Consider the following 19,553-nt stretch of genomic DNA (forward strand, 5'->3'; position numbering starts at 1 on the left):
CAGTCTGTGCAATGTTTTTTTTTTCTTCTTTGTGTGTGTGTGTGTGCGAGGGACAGAGGATTCACAGTCCATGACACACACTGCCATAAAGTAATTCTTGTGATTTAATCATGGTTTTGCATGGTTTTTGAAAAGCAGCTTATTCTGATGATCCTGCAAATGCTACCTCAACATTCTTTGCTCTGTGTGCCAAATGTTTTCCTAAAATGTTTTCTGCAAAGTGCAGAGCCACCGTCTACAGCAGAACAAAATTACGTTTGGAGAAATTATCATCAGTTTGAGAGCAAACACGGTATTATTACATAATCCAAAATGCACATTCAAATTTGTACACAATATGTATGATTTCTGTGCCAATTGGTTCTGCCTTTCAGCTCCATATGAGAGTTATCCGTGCCATGAAAAAAAAAACGATTGAGGATGGCCTCCATTTTTGGTGATTTTCCTCTTTTCTCATGCCAGTGATTCCTCAGAGAATGTACCTGTCCATCATAGCTCTGCCTGTGGGCCCTCTGAAGGAGGAATTGGGGGTGGAGAAATAATGAGAGCTCACACTGGCTGCAAGGAATTCAGAGACTCTCACTCTGTGGGGGCTCTTCCTTTTTATCCCCCCTCCTTAAGACCTGCAGCGCTCCAAAGACACCAACTGAACAACAGGGACACTCCCTCCTGTGACCACAGACTCAAAATCCAAAAGGTGAGAGAGGGCTGTGATCGCACCTCAGCAGCCTTTTGGGTACTCAGCATTCTCAACATACAACATTCGCAGCATACTCAACAGTGTGCTGAGAAACTTCAAAGAACAAGGCTGAGCACTGAATTCAGGCCAAATCGAATTGTGTCTCTCAGTCTATCAGTTTGTCTGATAGTCACATTCACTGCCACCCAAAACAAGAGGCCAATTATTTCCACAATAGGATTCTGACTGCACTGGAACATAAAAGTTCAATAAATTCATTCTAAACAGCTTCTCACTTTTTCCTCTCTCTCTCTCTCTCTCTCCTGCTGACTTTTAAAAAACTGTACTCTAATAAAATGGAGGGGAAAAAAAATAAAAACACATTGCTTAGTGATGTGGGAAGGAACCAAGCTCTTCAATCTCAAAAGTAGAGAAGGTTCAATGCAGCAAGAGAGAATAAGAGAGGCAAAAGTAGATATTTTCTCCAAATTAAATTATTTCCTTAAATAGTAATTATTGTTTAGCATTTCATATGAAAACTATATCATACTCTAATAACTACGGTATGAGACATTTACCTTGTCATTATGAAAATGGTAAGCATGATTAATAGCCACCAGTTTAAATATGGATATCATAATTACAAAACACAGATTTTGATATGGCACTAAAGATCAAATACAGACCTCAAAATGATACAGTTCTTTTTTTAGATGCTAAGCCATAATAATGACATACAAAATTCATAATCATGGGGACATGTCCATTTTTCCTCCTTTTTGACTGAGGTGTGCTTCAGTACAAATGGATATTTATGTGCAATGAAAAAGCCTATAGAGCTAAACTATAGAGCAGGTGGGCAAGGAACAGCTGGAGGGAATCCAGATGGCACTAAGATTTCACTCAAATGCCACATCTCAGGTCATCTGGACCTCAAGCTTGTGCTCATCCATCACGCAAACCAGGCTGCACAGAGGACTGCATGGGCTGAATGTGAATAGATGCCATTACTAATCCATCACGTCCGATGTCTTTTACTGTACGTGTGAACTCCTACACCCAGCGGCCAAACCGAACACCTCCCAGGCATGCAACAGCATAGACCGCACCCCAGACAACAACCTATTGCTCAGCAACCACCTGTTTCTGCAGGTATCGCACTAACGAGCCACGGGAATAATGAGGTTGTGGGAGTGAAGCATGGAAGGGGGTCTAAACACAGGAAGGGGGAGGAAGTTCCCATTTATAATTCATATCAGGAGAATTATCATCAGCACTGTGGCATTTAGAATTAATTATTGATTGAGTCTTCTAAGCTTCATATAAAAACTTGCTGTCGGGGGCCCCAATGATCATGGCATAAAGTAAGAGGGCACAGGAATATAAGAAGCAGCAACACAATCAAGGCAGGAAAGTGTGTTTTCAGAGATGATTATAGAGATATAATTGTCTATTAATGGAGCACTTGGTGTTATCTTGGGGGAAGTAGTGGTGGAGGTATTCAGATCCTTTATGGAAGTAAAAGTGGCCATACTAAAATATAAGAATATTCTATTATAAGTAAAATTCCAATACTAATGGCATTGCAAGAAGCATTTAATGTTACAGCTGACAGCTTAAAAATTGTACGCTATATCATTTGATGTGATGCTGACAAATGGACTAAACCCCTTCAGAAGGGCAAGGTAGCATGGAGAATGATAGCTTTACAAACCCACTTGAGCCTTGACAGTAAAGTACTGCTGTGGAGGAGATGGTCACTAATTGAAGGGGATGCAATGACCCTGGCTGCTTTACCATTCAACCTCAGTTCCTCACTTACCGCAGTCTCTCCAGCCTGAGTTTGACAGGCATGTATCATTGGCTTTTTTCCACAGCTGTTCTCCCCCCCCCCCCCCAAACCATAGTGTTAATAGTATGAATCAATACTAATGGTCCACATTCATCACATATGTTTCTCCACAATAAATGATTAGTGTTCAGTAGCCTTATATAAATTATTTTATCAAACAGGAACCTATGTTTTGCTGATGTCCTTGGAGAATGAATGTCCATGAAATCCTTTACAGCTTCACACCATGCCTCACAATGACTAAACTGGGGCTTTTAACAAAGGTTATCCAGCTGATTGTTGTCTGCATGGTTACACAGCAAACCTGCTCTTCTAATATCTTGTGCAGAATGGCGTAGAGTTCCCAAAATGCTGACAATTGTAGGCACAGAAGTGGGTCTTAGCTCTAGCCCGCAGGATACACACAACACACACTTGCATTCATCAAAAAATTAAAAAAGAAAAACAACACTAGAGACATCTATTTACATTGAAGTTTTTGTTTTAAATCAATATATTTTGTGACAACACTAAGTCAGGGCTCATCAACATGTTTTTATATTCTGAGATGACTTACATTTTCCTTTATCTTTTACCACTATTTGCTACCGCTAAAAAAAAACAACAAAATGCTTTCTTATGATGTAACATAAGCCTGTAAATACCTTGAGAACCAGCAAACGACAGCAGAGTTCAAAGGTTTAATGTACTTTGCATGTCTGAAAATGTTCACATAGTGAGAAAAATGAGCACAGGGTCAGGCTGAGGACTTGTGACTGAGGTCAAAAACCTACTTCAGTAAATAGCATTCAGACAGGCGGGCCTACGGTGGCTGAGGCACGTTCCAGATGTTAGTAGCACTGGGTGTGGATGCTAAGCAACTGGCTATTTTCAGCCACAGAGCGCAGGAAGGAAATGAAAGGAGCACAGTTCAGTGTGTGCAAGATCCAGAGCAGCACAGAGGGTAATCAAACACCGCTGACCAATAGGCAGTTATGCCGTCCTGGCTGCCCCTGGTTCATTGTTATCACAACATCCTCACAGAGCGGGTGTAAAATGAATGAATGGGGAGAGGAGGACAGTGAAGAAGGGGAAGAGATGGATGGGGCTAGTGAGAAGGAAAAAAAGTAGCCTAGAAGGGAGCAGTTGGTACAAATTAAATCAGGGGATTGGTGTGTGTTTGTGCTGAGCTTCCTTCATACTCTCCATCTGTTTCAAGGTGTGTTTTGTGTATTCAGCATTAACACATCATGATGCAGAGCAAATTTCTGAGGTACCTTACATTAATACTCATTTAATCCATCTAATCTGATTTCACCCACCTACATTCATTTGCTTAGAGCAGGTAAAGCAGACATTACCACTTCAATTTCTCACTTCTAAGGAGGACAATCTGTGGTTCAGCAATACACAAATCATTATTACAAGTTTGCGGGAAAATGTCACCTGGACCTGAACCACAGCTGTTTCATATAAATAAAGAGATCACACTGAGGGACCAATTTCCATTCAAATGTACTGCAAAAATAAAATCCATTCACCTTGACACTGTACTATCAAGTCAATGGGCATCACTTGGCTGGCTCTGGCACTTCACAAGTCAGTCAGTCATGACTCCAAGGCTGTTTAGATGAGCTAGAAATTGATGCAAGCAACACTGTCTGCATTTCAAATAAATGGCACTATTCCCTTTAATGAAGACGGCAAATCTGTCAGAAAGCTTCCTTCCTTCATTGCTCTCCAGTCACAGAAGGAAAATTACCAAACTGTTGATAGATGGTTAACAGGTGCAGGCTAATTATGCTAATCATGGCAACAGCCAAATAAACTGATTGCCATGTTCATTTAAATGACAGCAATGTTCCTTTGGTGGCTAATTAAAATAGGTTGGGAAAATGGAAACGAGGCGGCTGGGTTCGGATGGAGGGAGGTGTTTAAATGAAAGCTTTCTCTGGGGTCTACTGTAATAAGCTGTATTTCATTGGTTTAATGATGTCATAATGAATTTCTAATGATGGGGGATGGGTTAGGTTGCAAAAAAAGTGTGATATGTGCATGAAACTATGTGCATATCACTATGAAAAGAGAACACAACAAGGGAGCACTAGCTCATGTTGTATGTGGCGAAGAGTATTCCTGGTTGAAATTAATTAAGTAATGAAAATAAAAATCAGTAGAGGAAATCAAACAGGGTATGTGCTCCATCTGTTTCAATACTAGCCCCACTGGAAAGGGGTATGCGGGGGTTCTTAAGGGGCAATTACTTTTTCACACATTGGGCCCAGTTGCGCCTAGCCACCCCGCACCCAAGCCAGAGTCCAATTGCCTCTGACCCAGGAAAAGGCATCATTAAAGAAAGAGATGGCGATCAGAGGCCAGGGGGGATGACCTCTGGGACTCCTGGAAGCCAATGGAGAGGTATGAAAGGTGGATAGGGGCTGATTAATGTTTATAGAGGAAGCCACTATAAAAACCCTCTTGCTTGCCTACTTTCCCCATAGACATCTATTTTAATGCCACTCTTTCAGAGGAGCAATCTACAGTTTGGTTCTGGATTGTTAACAAAAAGCAGTGCCACCACAGACACGCTGATAATTCCATCTTTTCTTCCACTAAAAAATGTCCACTGCATCTTCATTGTTAACAGGAGGACTACCATTAGGCATTGCTTAGTTTTAAAAATACCAGAAAACTTTGAAAAATATATTTAAAGTGACTCAAATCATCAATTGATTATGAAAACAGGTATCAATATATTTTTGACCAACCATTTGGTTCAGCTAATTACAGACTGTAGTCTGTGTCTGCACCACTCTCCAAACGTCACCCCCACCTCGTTACAGGGTCAGTGGTTAAGTTGCAGAAGCCTAGTGAAATTTTTGAACAACCAGTTTCATTCAACTGAATATCCAAACACAAGGGAGAAATTTAACATGTAGATGTTAAAATTAAAATTTGATTTGTTTTAGCAGTTGTTCAAAGAAACAAAATGCTGATCTCCATATGTACAATGAGGATATCTGGTCTGGAAGGCTGCACCATTTCTTCAAATTTTGTGCCAAAAGTGGTTCATTTTTCTGCAAAATGTAATCATGAAATTATTTTGTCAAGCATTTTGTTCTTCATGTAATATGAAAACAAAGAAGTGCTAAAAGAAAAATACACAAAGATAATATTAATGGTACCATTCAATGATAATATATATGAGAAGTTAAAATTCCCTTTGATTGCCATCGGACGTGCCCACAAAGAAATTCATCCTGAAGTAACATGAGAGGAGTCCAGTGACCTGCTCTACATCCAGTGATGAGCTGCAAAAAAAGGACCATAGAGACTGTGCAGGAATACAAGAGGCCCGTTTGTTTTTTGTTTTTTTCGTTTATGGGGCATTCTCACTATTTAAATGTATACCACATTAGTAGGGATCTACTCAATTCAATACATTATAATGTGATGTTTGGCCTTAATGGAAAATCAATGGTGAGACAAGCCTGCCACCACTGAGACCATACAAAAGCAATTTCCAAATTGACATATGGAGGACCTATGTGATTGATTTTGACTGCTGTTGGATTTTAATACAATTCACTGCAAGCTCATTGACTCTCAGACATCGTCTTGTGGTTTATCTACAAACTGCCAAATGAGTCCTTGTCTCCTTTTTCTTCCCTCATCTTTTCTTTTGCCATCTTTCTTCAGCCCTACATACCAGTGCAGGGAGAGTGGATATGTTGAATTAGATTAGATATGTTTGATAAATGAGAAGATGACTATACGGACACATGTACTCTTGTAATCAATCATCACATGATATAATATAGTTTATTCTCCTCTACAGAGTAATCCCCACTGCTGGAGTACAAATTCTTGTTCAGTCAACTGAAAAACTACAGTAATAATATTCCCAATGTAAGACTCCTGACAGTGGCAGCTGTGTAATCAACAATGTGACATCATACTATCCATTGTGCTTGTTTTAACAGCCTACGAGGCCAGGAAAAAGCATACTCTCTCAACTACTCTCTCTGTAGCCACACCAATGCACACCACAGTCAAAAGGATTAGAAAGTAGAAGGAAACAATTCATTTTCAGACACTGAAGCATCCAGGGTATGCTTACCAGCCAATCCCTTTGCCCTCAGCTATCAATCATCTCCTTTTCCAGGAGGTTTCAAGTTGCACGAAACGAAAAAATGAAATAACCCTGGGACCGCTTTCCTGTGTTTTGCAGGTGTTTTGTTGTGACGCTAAAATGCCAGTAATATGATGTTTTCATATAGTGGCAATACATACTTTAATTACATCTGACATGCACAAACACAGAATTTTAAATTAAGCCAAAGACCTACAATCCCATGCTTCCATTCTTTCTCTTTCACTTATCCCTGTCTGTGTCACAAAAGCAGCAGGCTGAGTAAAGTACCCAGATGTGCTCCAGCCACAACCTTCAGCTCCTCCTGGGGGAACCTTAGGCATTCCCAGGCCTGACAGGATATGTAATCTCTTCTGAGTTTTCTGGGTCTAGGTCAGAGACATCCAACTGGCAGAAGAGGCACACAGGCAAAAAAAAGGAGTCATACCGGGAGGTAACCTAAACAAATGATGAACCACTTCAGCTGGTTCAAAGAACAGTATAACTATACTCCATACTCTCATACGAGCTCCTTGTGCTCACCTCAAGGCCACAAATACAAACAGCATCTCTCCAATGGACGTTTTGAACATAGCTTTTTCAGGTTCAAATTCCTTAACCTTTCATGAATACAGTTTAAATAAAAGTCCCTAGAAGCATTTAATAAGATCAAAATTTAACTTGAACATATTATAAAATTGCCCATAAAGTTACCTAGATGTGCAAGTGGGTCTTGCACCTCAATTGCTGTGCCTACATACACATTCACACTGTATCCTCACTGCAGACTTATAGAGAAGAGTTGAGTTTAATTCTAGTCACTTGGTAACATGAGAGGAGATTGCTGACCCTAAAGTGTTTCACCAAAGGCTCAGCTGAGTGCTGCCCTCCTTACTCAAGCTAATGTAACTGACAGATTTGACTTTGAACTACCTCAAACCCCAAGCAAATCACATGGGCTTTTCTGTAGATGCAAAAACAACTTCACCTTCACACATACATGCACCAAGATCTAATCATAAACATACAACATACCACAGAGCACACCTTCCCTAGTAATCTAACAACTAGAGGGCATAACTTCTAAATGATATCATCAGGGATACAAGCAGCGTCATGACTGAGCAGCTGCTTTCATTAGAATATAGCCTATGGGCAGCACCATTTTTGAGCTGATCATAGTGTCAGGTTAAGTGCAGAGCAATTTGAGGCTAAACCACAGAACATCCATCCATCCATCCATCCAATGTTCAACTCACCTTGCCAAAATCCCTGACATCGAAGAGGTCAAAAGGCTCAAACAGCTCACTGTTGCGCAGGCCAAACTTGTCGTGGCACACCTTGAGAAATGTCCGAATGTTCTTCAAGCACAAGAACTACAAGAAACAGAAAGAGAGGGGACAAAACAATATAAATATGCACATTCAAACTTCATCTCGCATGCAGAATTTCAGCTATAGTGAACAGCTAACAGCTTGGATTCACACTATTGTAGAAACAGCATGATTAAACAATATGACTATTCACCCTCAGAAGCATGTTCCAGCAGTCTGTTTAATATTCCCTATCAATGTGACAGCATTTTTGTAAATATTTAATTTCCTGGTTGATGATTGGCAAGCTCTCCATATTATTTCTTCCTGTTGTACATTTGATTGTTCAGCACCAGACGGTGAGCAGGTTGATTGCTGCTCCTGAGGCTGATGGGCTGCCTCTCTTATCCAGATAAGCTGAGCCACAGATGAGCCCGTCTCCTGAAATCACAGTGCAGACCAAGGGTCCTCAGACAAACCCACTGGCAAAGACCAGACTCAGGGTAAAGGTAAACTAAGGCACCGACGTCGCATTTCATTAAATGGAAAAAGTTCAGATCAACTTGAAGAATTTAGAAATTAAAAAAAAAAAAAAGTAAGATGCTGTGAAAACAAGAATTAAAGATATTCTTTACAATCTACTTTAACCTTTTCTCAACACCAGAGTTCTTTTACCAATGTGGTTAATATAATAAAGTTAAAAGAAATCTGTCTAATCTGTATTGTTTTGTCCAGGTCTGACAGAGAAAACCTATAAACTAGAACCTAATTTTTGACACAACTACCCACCAGTCAAGTAAACAAAACATATTTGAACCTGAGACTTGTAGCCCATTTTCATATAATCAGATGCTACAACAGCCCAAACACTCAAAAAAAAAACAAAAAAAAAAAACTGCATAATAAATACTCTGGTCACGAATATTGATGGTCCCAGTCCCTAAAATATGCCATCACACAGATAAACATTCAGGGCTGGGGAACAGACCAATAACTGCTTAGACGTATTGAAATATTAATGATAAGCATAGCAGTCTCTCATCTCCCATCTTTTTGTGTGTGTGTGTGTGTGTGTGTGTATGTGTATGTGTATGTGTGTTTGTGTATGAGAGAGTGGGTGAGTGGGTGAGAGATAGAGGTGAACACATTACCTAGCATGCAAATCCAGATGCTGCTCAGATATGCAGCCCTTTCTTTTCTCTGAGCGCAAGCAATATGAACTGATGGCCATGGAAGCAGAATATACATACAAAAAGAGATCTGAATGAGAGAGCCTATGTCGAACAAAATGCTTGATTGCCTGTTCAGCTGAAAGCTTTGACAACATACTTTATCCCCGTAATGGCTGCTGCATAAAACTAGTAAAGCAACCAGCAGCCTTGCGAGCCACACTTCACATTGGGTTAATGTTAGCATGCCTTCAAGGCAGCAGTGATAGCACCAGTGAGTTTTCAGGTATAATGATATACTACAGAGCATCCCCTTCTTCAGGCATTGAAAGTTCTGTGTTTTCATTTAAACCTTACTGCTGCTTGATGAGCCATAGTGCTTCCTGTTGTTACAATTGACCACATGAGACATTATCAGCCTGCTGTACTAATTAGCTTTCAGGCTTTGGATAAACACAACTCACTATTACCACTCCCCTTAGTTTTCAGATACAAAGCATAGTTTCATCTGATACAGTTTCATGGTATTTAGTGGTATTTTAAATGGCCTCTCCTGGCCACACCTGAGAGCCCTGCTGATTCATTCACATTCATGTGTGCACATCTGCTCAGCGCCAGTGTCATGAGTGTGAAGCCCACATGAGCCATGCTGGCCAGTGAAAAGAAATGTGGTGTGCTGGCTAGCCCAAGTGACATTTGCAGTTCAGCAGCGAATGTTATCATGTCTGCAGATCCTCACGTGCAGTGGGGAAAAAAAAGCTTATTTTCCCAGCTCAGATATGAAAAGGTAACATTTGCTGGAGTGGTTTGGAGGCAAGAGAAAAAGAGAGTTGGGGGCTCTGCGGATACGGATCACGAGGGAAAAGATGTGTCTGACATTCTAATGTATGTTTGGCGATAAGGGAGCCAGGGAAAGGGTAGGGAAAATCGCTATGATCTGTATGAAAAAAATACACCATTTCTTGTGGAGTGGAGAATTTGAGTGCACTGAGAAATAAACAGGCCCAGGTCATCTCCTTAGGCTGCCCTCAGCACAACCCATCTGGAATTACATCACTGTGGCCTGCAACACAGTTTTCAGATAGGCCCACAAATCTTTTATGAATGCACTGTACACTCACAGCAATCTGGGAGAAACCAAAGTGACTGAAATGCTGACAGAATGGAAAAAAGTTTAAAAAATTCTTTTGGATGCCCTTATATGCATAAACCATAACATAATACATATAAACCATAAAAACACATTTCATTTCCATCTGCATCTTAAGCAATTAGGCAAATATACTATTAGCCCACTCAAATTTTATCCTCAGTATTTTTAATTTTTAACAATTTCAAGTAATTTATTAAGTCACACTAATTTGTTACTGGTTAATTTGCAACTTTTCTTCTTTTCATGTCCTTGTTATTGTTATAAATCCACATATTAACTAAGTATGAAAATAATCATTTATTGTAGCCCTTCTTCAGAAACTAACTGACCCAGCAAGAAAAAAATATCTCATCTCAGCCTGTTTTTCTCACTAACTGCAACAAATTAAACATTTCATTTTCAGCACCGCAGATTGGATCATTACTTCAATACTGTTTTAATCTATTTCATTACTCTAGGACCCTGCAATTGCTGTTCTAGGCAACAAAAAGAAACTAACCTGCACATATGGTTTTACGAGTAAAACATTGCAATAAAAGTTGATTGCAAAAGAAGGCCGCACACAAGTGTGTTTCCTTCTAGCAATTATATTGTGTTTTGGGTGAGCACCTGTCGACGTTTAGTCTGAACGCACACACATATATACAGAGACAGAGACGGAGACGAAGACGGATAGACGGATAGATGGATAGATAGATAGATAGATAGATAGATAGATAGATGGATAGATAGATAGAAACTAGAAACCCACACAGGCATGTTACACTTCACCACTTGTTTCAAGTGTTTGTCATCTGAAGCTACTATTGTGTCGACTCCACTCACCCAAACCACTAGGGACCCTCTTAATACTTTGACTGTCTCTTACAATTGTGGTTCTCAGGGCTTTCAGTCCTAAAACCTAGTGCAATTTTCTTCAGATCGAACCTATACTGTAAATATTAGAACTAAATCAGACAAATTATGAAGAAATCCTGTGGGACAGCAAGAGTGAAAAAGAGAAGGTCACACAGATACTAAAGTAAAAGAGGAAAAAGGAGAGCGATATGGGGGAGGCAAAGAGAAAAAGCTAGAGAGGAAGAGAAAGAGAGACAGAAACAGATAAAGAGAGAGAGAAAGAGAGATTATGTGTAGGTGGTCTCAGCTGTAGTATAGCAGTAGACTCTTCACAAGGTGGTTTGTGTGCTCCACTGGAGCAGCATCTCTGATTTTGACTTCTCAGTCAAGAGCAAACAACACTTAAAAGAAGCTGACTTGTTTTGAGGAAGGTGGGGAAGAGGGGAGAGTGCAGACTGGGAAAGAAGGAGAGAGAGGAACAGCAAAGAGGAAAGAGTCAGGTAACAAAGACCTGTCACATTCCTGGCAAGGCCTTCTACCATGTCACCACGCTACATCACACAGAGAATAATGCATTATTCCTCTGGGACTGTGCCTCTTATCTGCACACACTCCTACACACTCATATCTGAGGAGACACAAATTAGAACTTCCTCCTGAAAATAGCAAATTAAAGAAATGGCATACAGGAAAATATAGGGACATGGAAAATTGGGGAAAAGAATGGAAAAGGGTGAGGCAGAGAGAAAGGTAGACTGTTTTCCCAAAACTAAAGCTCTTTGGTGTCGGAGAAGAAGGGTGTTGTGGAGGGGAAAGCCCGGAGAGAACACAACCCATGGGGAGAAATAGCAAAAGAGGAGGAAACCAAACATGCAAGAACCGGTCTCAAAGAGCGTGTTTCCGGGCTCGATCATCGGCTACCAATTCAAATATGTGACACACATTATAATCTAAATAATGCAATTAAAGTGCCTTTTGTGGCCTTTTGTCTGGTGACAAACTGTCTGGTAACCTGTAAAACTGATTTCTGATGTAGTATTGCTATGCCTCACCCTGCTGACACACGCTGAATTCCCAGGACAAACAGCTGGTCAAAGAAAACAACTCTGCAAGTGCCACAGTCACAAGCGCTAAGGCTTGACCTGCAGATAAGTTTTCAGATAAAGTGTCATGTATTATTATTGGGAGATAAGCTGCTAGTTTTAATTACAAAATGTATTAAATCAGAAAGAGAGAAAAAAATTACAGCTGTCATCCTCTCTCTCCTGGAAGAAACCTAACACCCTCACAGCTGTGTTGTGACAAATATGCATCTAAAACAACCTGCTATTGTTCTCTGTGACCAAAGAGCATTTCAGGTTTAAGCACCCACTTTCCACATGATGCGTCCTGCACTTCTAACAGCCAAAACCTGTGAACAGAAATCAACTGTAGATTAGGATTTCTGAGAATTTAAACATGTAACTAGGAAAATCTTTATCACTTTCTACCTTTGTGATAAAATCAACTTACGTGAATATAGGGCAAAGAAAATAAACTGTTTGAAAGAAGATGATAGACTGAGTTTCTAGATGCTACAGAGGAAGCAATAAAAAATAAAATCAAAAAGAGGAGTTTAGAGTAGAGGACCGGCGGATTTCATAACCAGCAGACTGAAGTGAATCAGAGAGACGATAAGATACTCAGACAACCAGTCAGAAATGGAGTCAGTGAAAGAGACTGAGGCCTGTCTGGTGACTGAGAGGCAGGCACATACTCATTCTCACACACACACACACACACACACACACACACTCATGTTGTGTTTGGGCCATTGAATCATTTAGCGCATTGAGAACAACAGGAATGGAAGGTGAGATACTGATACTGAGCTGTTCACGACAATCTTTACACACACACACACACACACACACACACACACACACACACACACACACCCTCACACACACACACACACACACACACACACACACACACACACACACACACACACACACACACACACACACACACACACACACACACACACACACACACACACACACAAAAATACCAGGTATACGTGATGATTGATCTTGTTAACTTCAAGCCTGGTTAATGATCTCACAGCTCAAGGTGTTGATTGCTTTCTGGTAAGGAGAGATTTATGCCTGGCAGTGATCGGCACTCAAACCTTTCCAAACAAACCTCCTCCAAATGCGTGAGTAACAAGACCATTGCACCAGCCTGGTCTTTTCTTTTTCATTTGTTAAACAGCCTCACATAGCTTGCTGTGTCTAACACTCAACCATGTTTTAGAAAAACAACAGCAAGATAAATAATAACATCTTGTTAAAGTAAACTGTTAGTACTTGCTAAACTTGAACCAGAATTGCACCAATTGCACCAGTCCATTTTGACTATTAATTGTGCATGATGTAGCTATTGAACATGGGTAATCTTATAATGGTAAGCTTTTATTTTGGGTCCCATGGGTCACCAACAGACGTAACCAATAAGAAATTCAATGGATGACAACACTCATTCCTGTCAGTCTGCCAAGTTTTATTTATTCTAATCATAGCATTCTACATGAATCAATCCAAGCCTTCCTTGTCTATGATCTTTGAATTCACTTATTCAAAATCAATATCTGCTTTGATGAATATCTGAAAGAAGAAAATGGTTACTCTGAGCTACTGGGGCTGACAAAAGAAAGGTTTGTTGATAAATTGTTGTGTTGAATATAATTTGGAGAACAATAGCTTAAAATAAAAAGTAAAACATTTTGGCCCAAGCACACTGCTCTTTAAAAGTGTGGTAAATGTTTAGGTTGCATGTGCTGGGTGACAGCCATAGGGGATTGATGAGCTCTGGGGCTCCTCTGCACAGCTTCCAGGTCACCCAGATGTTAAAGTCAGTGAAGAGAAAGGCCCTGCCCCTGCAAATTAGAGATGAGAACACTCCATGAATAATGTATTGCAATAGTATGCAAATGTGTTAATCTTATCCTATTACCCCTAAAAGCCTGTAAGCAGGCATGGATTGACCACAGTTTTAAATCTCGTACAAGCTGCAGCAGACAGGGCAGAACTGCTTTGTTAGTGAGGCCCACGTGGCTCATGTTAAAATATGGAAGTTAAATAGGCTAAGTACGGTTTTTACTAAGGTTAATCTCCATTACAAAAGAAGATAATTCAGCTCAGAGCACAGACTCTGGAGGGAGAAAGTCACCATGATTGTAGAGCATGTCTGTCTAATTATAGACAAGTCCACATTCACCTTTACACTGGCTACTCATAAAAACAAAAGCACACACACTAATTGCATGTAGGGTAAAGTCTGAGATGAGCATGGGGGTTAAAAAAAAAAAAAAAAGCTAGTAGGAACATGCCATCAGTAACATAACATGCACAAATATCAGGTCATTTGTGAAAATAGAGAGGTACTGAACCTGCAGCAAACTTAAAAGGAGACCTCTTCCTGTGAAAGAAACACACAGTAGGGAAGAGAGTGAAACAGAATGTTGAAAAGAAAGATACGCCTTCCAGGTACTGCTCTTCCTTTCTCTACTAGGCGTAAATGACCACACCTAAGAACAATGAATCTTCTATCGTGGATAATGGAAAGAAGAAAGAGACAGAGATAGTTTTTCAACTTGTGGGGATGCTTTAAAATGCCAGACAGTATATTACATTTATTGCTTATGCTGTGAATTATTTGCTAGTGGTATTGCTGACTGGGTGACAGTGTTGGCTGGTCAGACCACCATTTTCATCCAGGATGAAATATCTCAATAATGATAAGATGTACCGATATAAAAGGACGTGTACGGACTTCAATCAACAATATTAGAACAATGTATGATTATTACAAATGTATTTTTCCATTCATTTTCAAGCTCACTTTAAACAAAAGTGTACATCTCTAAAGTGTTTATCCTCATATAAGAAACCTGATACATTAGTCCTTTATGCCCACTTAGGTAACTGTCAAAAGAATTATTATTACAGATCAAATTTCTGGTACAGGGCCGTGACTGTAGCACCAGCATGGTTGCTTTACATTAATAGCTTGACAATCAAATTTATCTGATGTGTAAAACTCATTTCTGGACTTTTATTTCTTCTGTCGCTTTCCTCTGTGGACCAGTAAAAATGCATAAAGGCTCTTTCTTCTGAAAACTACAAGCAAAAGATTTCTGCAGAAGAGGATTCACCTTTGCATGACAGGTTCTGTCTCCACTGTTACTGTCAAAAATATGCTGCTGGTCCAAAAAAAAATATCAGCTGGATGCCCTAGTGGCTGCCATAACTTTCATTCCTAGGCAATCTAAAGGAAATAGCCAAAAGACAGAGAGAATACTGGAGATGCTACTATCAGCTGTTGAAATCCTTTTTTTACCCCAAGTCTTAAAAGCATTCAGCCAGTAATATCTTAGTGCATAATGCATTCCTCCAGGTTCTCTCGGCTCCTCATGTAAAAGTGAATCTGTGTTGTATCTAAGCAACAGGCCAATGCTGCGAAGACTCGGGAGAGGACTGTGTGGTTGAGGCATTTCCACTCAGGCTTAGCTGCAGACTCAAGGCTTGATGAATGTGAGGAGGAGGTCTGCTGAGAATCCTAGACACCCATGGATCAATTGCCAGATAATTTATGACATCAGACCTGGGAGAAGAAGACTGCATCTATCTTTTTCCCCAGTGAGTTTCCCTCACTACCTGAAGATCATTCTGGTGATTTAGATCCCCCTTAAGATACGTTTCCTTTCACTTCTTTCCACACAAAACAAACACACATAGGTTAAACATTACGTAGATATAGATCCTAACTGTACACAGCATGGCCATGTTCACAGCCCATTAAGTCTCACAGTAGAGTTGAGTTAGCTTGGGGCTAATACACACACGACCAAGGAACTAACAAGGATCTGACATCTATGTAGATTTATGTGTTTGGACACAGCAATGCTACAATAACATTAGCACTGCACTGACTTAACACTATACTTCCAGCTGATTTTACATAGCTTAATCAAAACAACTAATACTTCTGTTCAAAATCAAATTCAGATGAAGCCTGTGTTCTTACGGCATTCCTTTAAAATCTCTAAGGCCCTGCACTGTTTCTAATGTATAAGAGACATGAACAATCTCCCGTATAAGGCAAAATTATAACTATGTTGCTTATATGCTTGTATGTATGCTACCATTCACGTCAACATTATGTGACCTGGGAAGAGGAAAAGTATAAGTTGTGTATTTATAATACTTATTTTATCAGAATATATTTGTATTTTATTTTACATTTTCCACTCTACTTCAATTTATAATATTTACTTGGCATGTAGTGGTCTCCCACAAAATATACTGAGGTTCATAAACTATAATCACTTGGTTAAACAATTACAACACTGTATATGCAGTTGCTATGAGAATAATTTGGCATACTAAAAGAAGCATTGTTTTAAATCAATAATAAACACATCTACGCTTGATATTTTAAAGCATTGTGTTGCTAATGCTTCTATTTTTTTTTTATTCAGTACTCCTATAGGAGGCCCTACACAGTGTTTGCACTGTTAATAGAACTGAAACAGTTAAGTGATTAGTCAATTGACAGAAAAATAATTGGCAACTGTTTTGATCACTGATTACCTACTTGAGTTTTAGAGCTAAGTGCAGCTCTAAAAGTGAGAGTATTTGGTCCTTCTTTCTCATGTACTTAACTGTGTATCTTCAGGTTTTAGGACTGCTAGCTGGAATGTGAAGATTTGGGAAGAATCTTGTTTTGTGACTTATTTCATAAACAAATGAAAAAATATGTAGTTTCAGCACTAGTTGGTTGAAGGACCTGACAATGCCTTCCAACATCTTATCTGATATATTTACATTTGTATGTAAAAAAGTACTTTTAAATGTCATCTGAAATCATTTCAGTCAAAGGCCAAAAGATTAAGAGAGGTAGGCACTGTTACTGCCAGATGCCTGTCAGTCCATTGTTTAAGGAGTCTATCGCGTACACAGGGGGGATACAGCTCTGTGCTCCTGATGGCTGCAATTATCTCGAAGGTGAGTAATGCTATTAACATGTAGAACAGCCTGTTAATTACCCAACTGACTCTGGGGCCAAGCCCGGGCCTACTTTAATCATCATACCCACAGCTTGGATCAACAATCATTCAATCATCACACTGCTTTGCTGCAACACACAATAAAACAATTGGCAATTTACAGATTATGATTGGACAGGTACATACTGTGAGATGTATTTTACATCCACTCAGTGGGGCACTGGACAGTGAAAAGCTTTCCACTGAACAATCAACCAGAGTGAATGCAATATGAAGCCCAAACAATACAGTGCATGTGCTGCAAAGTTTGATTTCATGTGAAGCAGACTGAATGACAAGCACATAAGGAATAGTCAACAACTTGTTTGCATTCTGCAGGTTCAGATGATATACTGTTTGCACAGGGCAATTGAACAACCACAGATTTCTATATATGCCAACACATAACTGACCATGGCCAATGACCAAGAAATTATTGTACAACTATACACAGAAAAACACAAAGAAAGCTCATGGGTAAAGGTTGACCATTGTTCAAAACCAAAACACTAGTTACATTAAACTGCAGGTAACTACAGCAATATTGTCATTTAATATTATAATCCCTGCTTAAAACATTTTTCGAGTTCTAGACATATTTTTAGGCAAAGTTCCTATATAACTAAACATTGACGGGCCAACTATATTTCTTAAAGAACAAAGTCACCAACACATATATCTCTTGGTTATAAAAACCACCACATTCCATATTTTCTAAACGAGCACATCTATAATGAATTCATAGAATAATATTATGTAATCCAAAGATACCAATTAACCGTATCTCTTAGCTGGTTGTTTTGACAGAACAACTGTTAAGTGTGCTAAAAAGTGATTTGACCTGTCAGTACAAATGATTCACAGAGCTGTTTGTGAATAACATTTAGGGGGGATTGTTTTTTGTGAGTTGCAACAGTTTGGCCTAAATGAGCAGCTATACTTAAGCATGACATCTCAATCGGTAAATGCTGTGCTCTGTCGCACTGTTTCATTGTCACAATTTTTTTTCAGCCTTGTCACACCGTCAACATTATGCTTTAGATGAATATTTCCTGTTTATACTTCCCCTGCAAATTACACTGGATAACTTGTTGGCACTGTCCCTTGCAATTAATCACTGTTGAGATAAAGGCATTGTCACAGTGGAAAGAAAAACTGGGGAGTAGTGTTTTGTGTATGTATGAGCTTAAATACAAAAATGTAGATGAGGTATTGGTTTTGAAAACCTATCATCTTCATGACAGTTAATTATCCACTTACATCTCTGCTTTTACATTTTCTGAGGAAACGGTCATAAATAACCCACACCTGTCTCTGCAATCTTCTCTGCTCTATTCATGGTGAAATTGAATTAACTTCTCACATATCTATGACCCAGCTGTCCTGCCTGCTCCCAGGAAGACTAGAGCTAAATCTGAGACTTCAAATAGTACGCGGTAAAAAAAAGGTTCAATTCTTATCTTTTTTGGAAAAAAAGATTATCAAAGCAAAAAACAGAAAGAACTCTGGAAGGGAAAGAGATACAAAGAGTCTTGTCAAACAGATACAGCAACAGTGGAGAGCAAGGCAGGATCAAACGTCCAGTATCTGCCAGTAATCCTCCTCAAGAAGAGTAGGAGGGGAGGTGGGAGAGGGAGAGGAGAGGCTGGTTGCTGTGCCACAGAAAGGAAACGTTACTGGGTTTTTTCAACCAGCAAGTGAGGCGACGCCAGCCCCTCCACAGCTCTCCAGACAGTCTGGCACACGGGCCACAGGAGGAAACCTTTGGAAAGATCAGAGCCCTGAGCCTCAAGCATGGAACGAGTATTTGTAGATTCTGCGCGTGTGTGTGTGTGTATATATATATATATATATATATATATGTGTGTGTGTGTATGTGTGTGTGTGTGTGTGAGAGAGAGAGAGAGAGTGGGAGAATGTATGTGCCCATATGTAGCTGCTTATGCCTTTCAGATGTAACACTCTGCCTGTTCTATAATTGGACGTTTTAGCCCACGTACAATGGCTGAAATCCACAGCATAGCAACAGTGCAAAGAAATGCAGAAAACACAGGGTTATCCTTCTGTTTATACCTCAAAGACAAGACCAAGAACGTGTACTGCATTTAGATATTCAACCAATATTCTATGTCAAGTACTATATCATCAGGGAGTGCTTCATTTGAAACACTATAAAACATTCAACATGTGCTCTAAAAATTTGAGGAATCCTTTTTCTTCTCAGCCAAGTCATTGTGTTCACTGCATATTAGTAGGTAGAGAACAGATTTATGATCACATAAGATTATTGTCTGATTTTTCCATTAATTAAGGTCACCAAAGTCTAGGTAAAATACTACTTCAGCTGT

General features: G+C 39.6%; 1 protein-coding gene across 6 annotated transcripts in view; it reads right to left on the reverse strand.

The window, feature by feature from the left end:
- vav2 (vav 2 guanine nucleotide exchange factor) overlaps window positions 1–19,553 on the reverse strand; it is a 178,129-nt gene that overhangs the window by 113,731 nt on the left and 44,845 nt on the right. For all 6 annotated transcript variants that reach the window (XM_026296871.2, XM_026296867.2, XM_026296868.2 and 3 more), the window contains exon 2: window positions 7,902–8,018. In XM_026296871.2, the coding sequence (XP_026152656.1) occupies window positions 7,902–8,018 (117 nt within the window). The remainder of the gene's footprint in view (window positions 1–7,901; window positions 8,019–19,553) is intronic.

This window comes from Mastacembelus armatus, chromosome 12 (assembly GCF_900324485.2).
Source record: "Mastacembelus armatus chromosome 12, fMasArm1.2, whole genome shotgun sequence".
NCBI classification, from domain to species: Eukaryota; Metazoa; Chordata; class Actinopteri; order Synbranchiformes; family Mastacembelidae; genus Mastacembelus; species Mastacembelus armatus.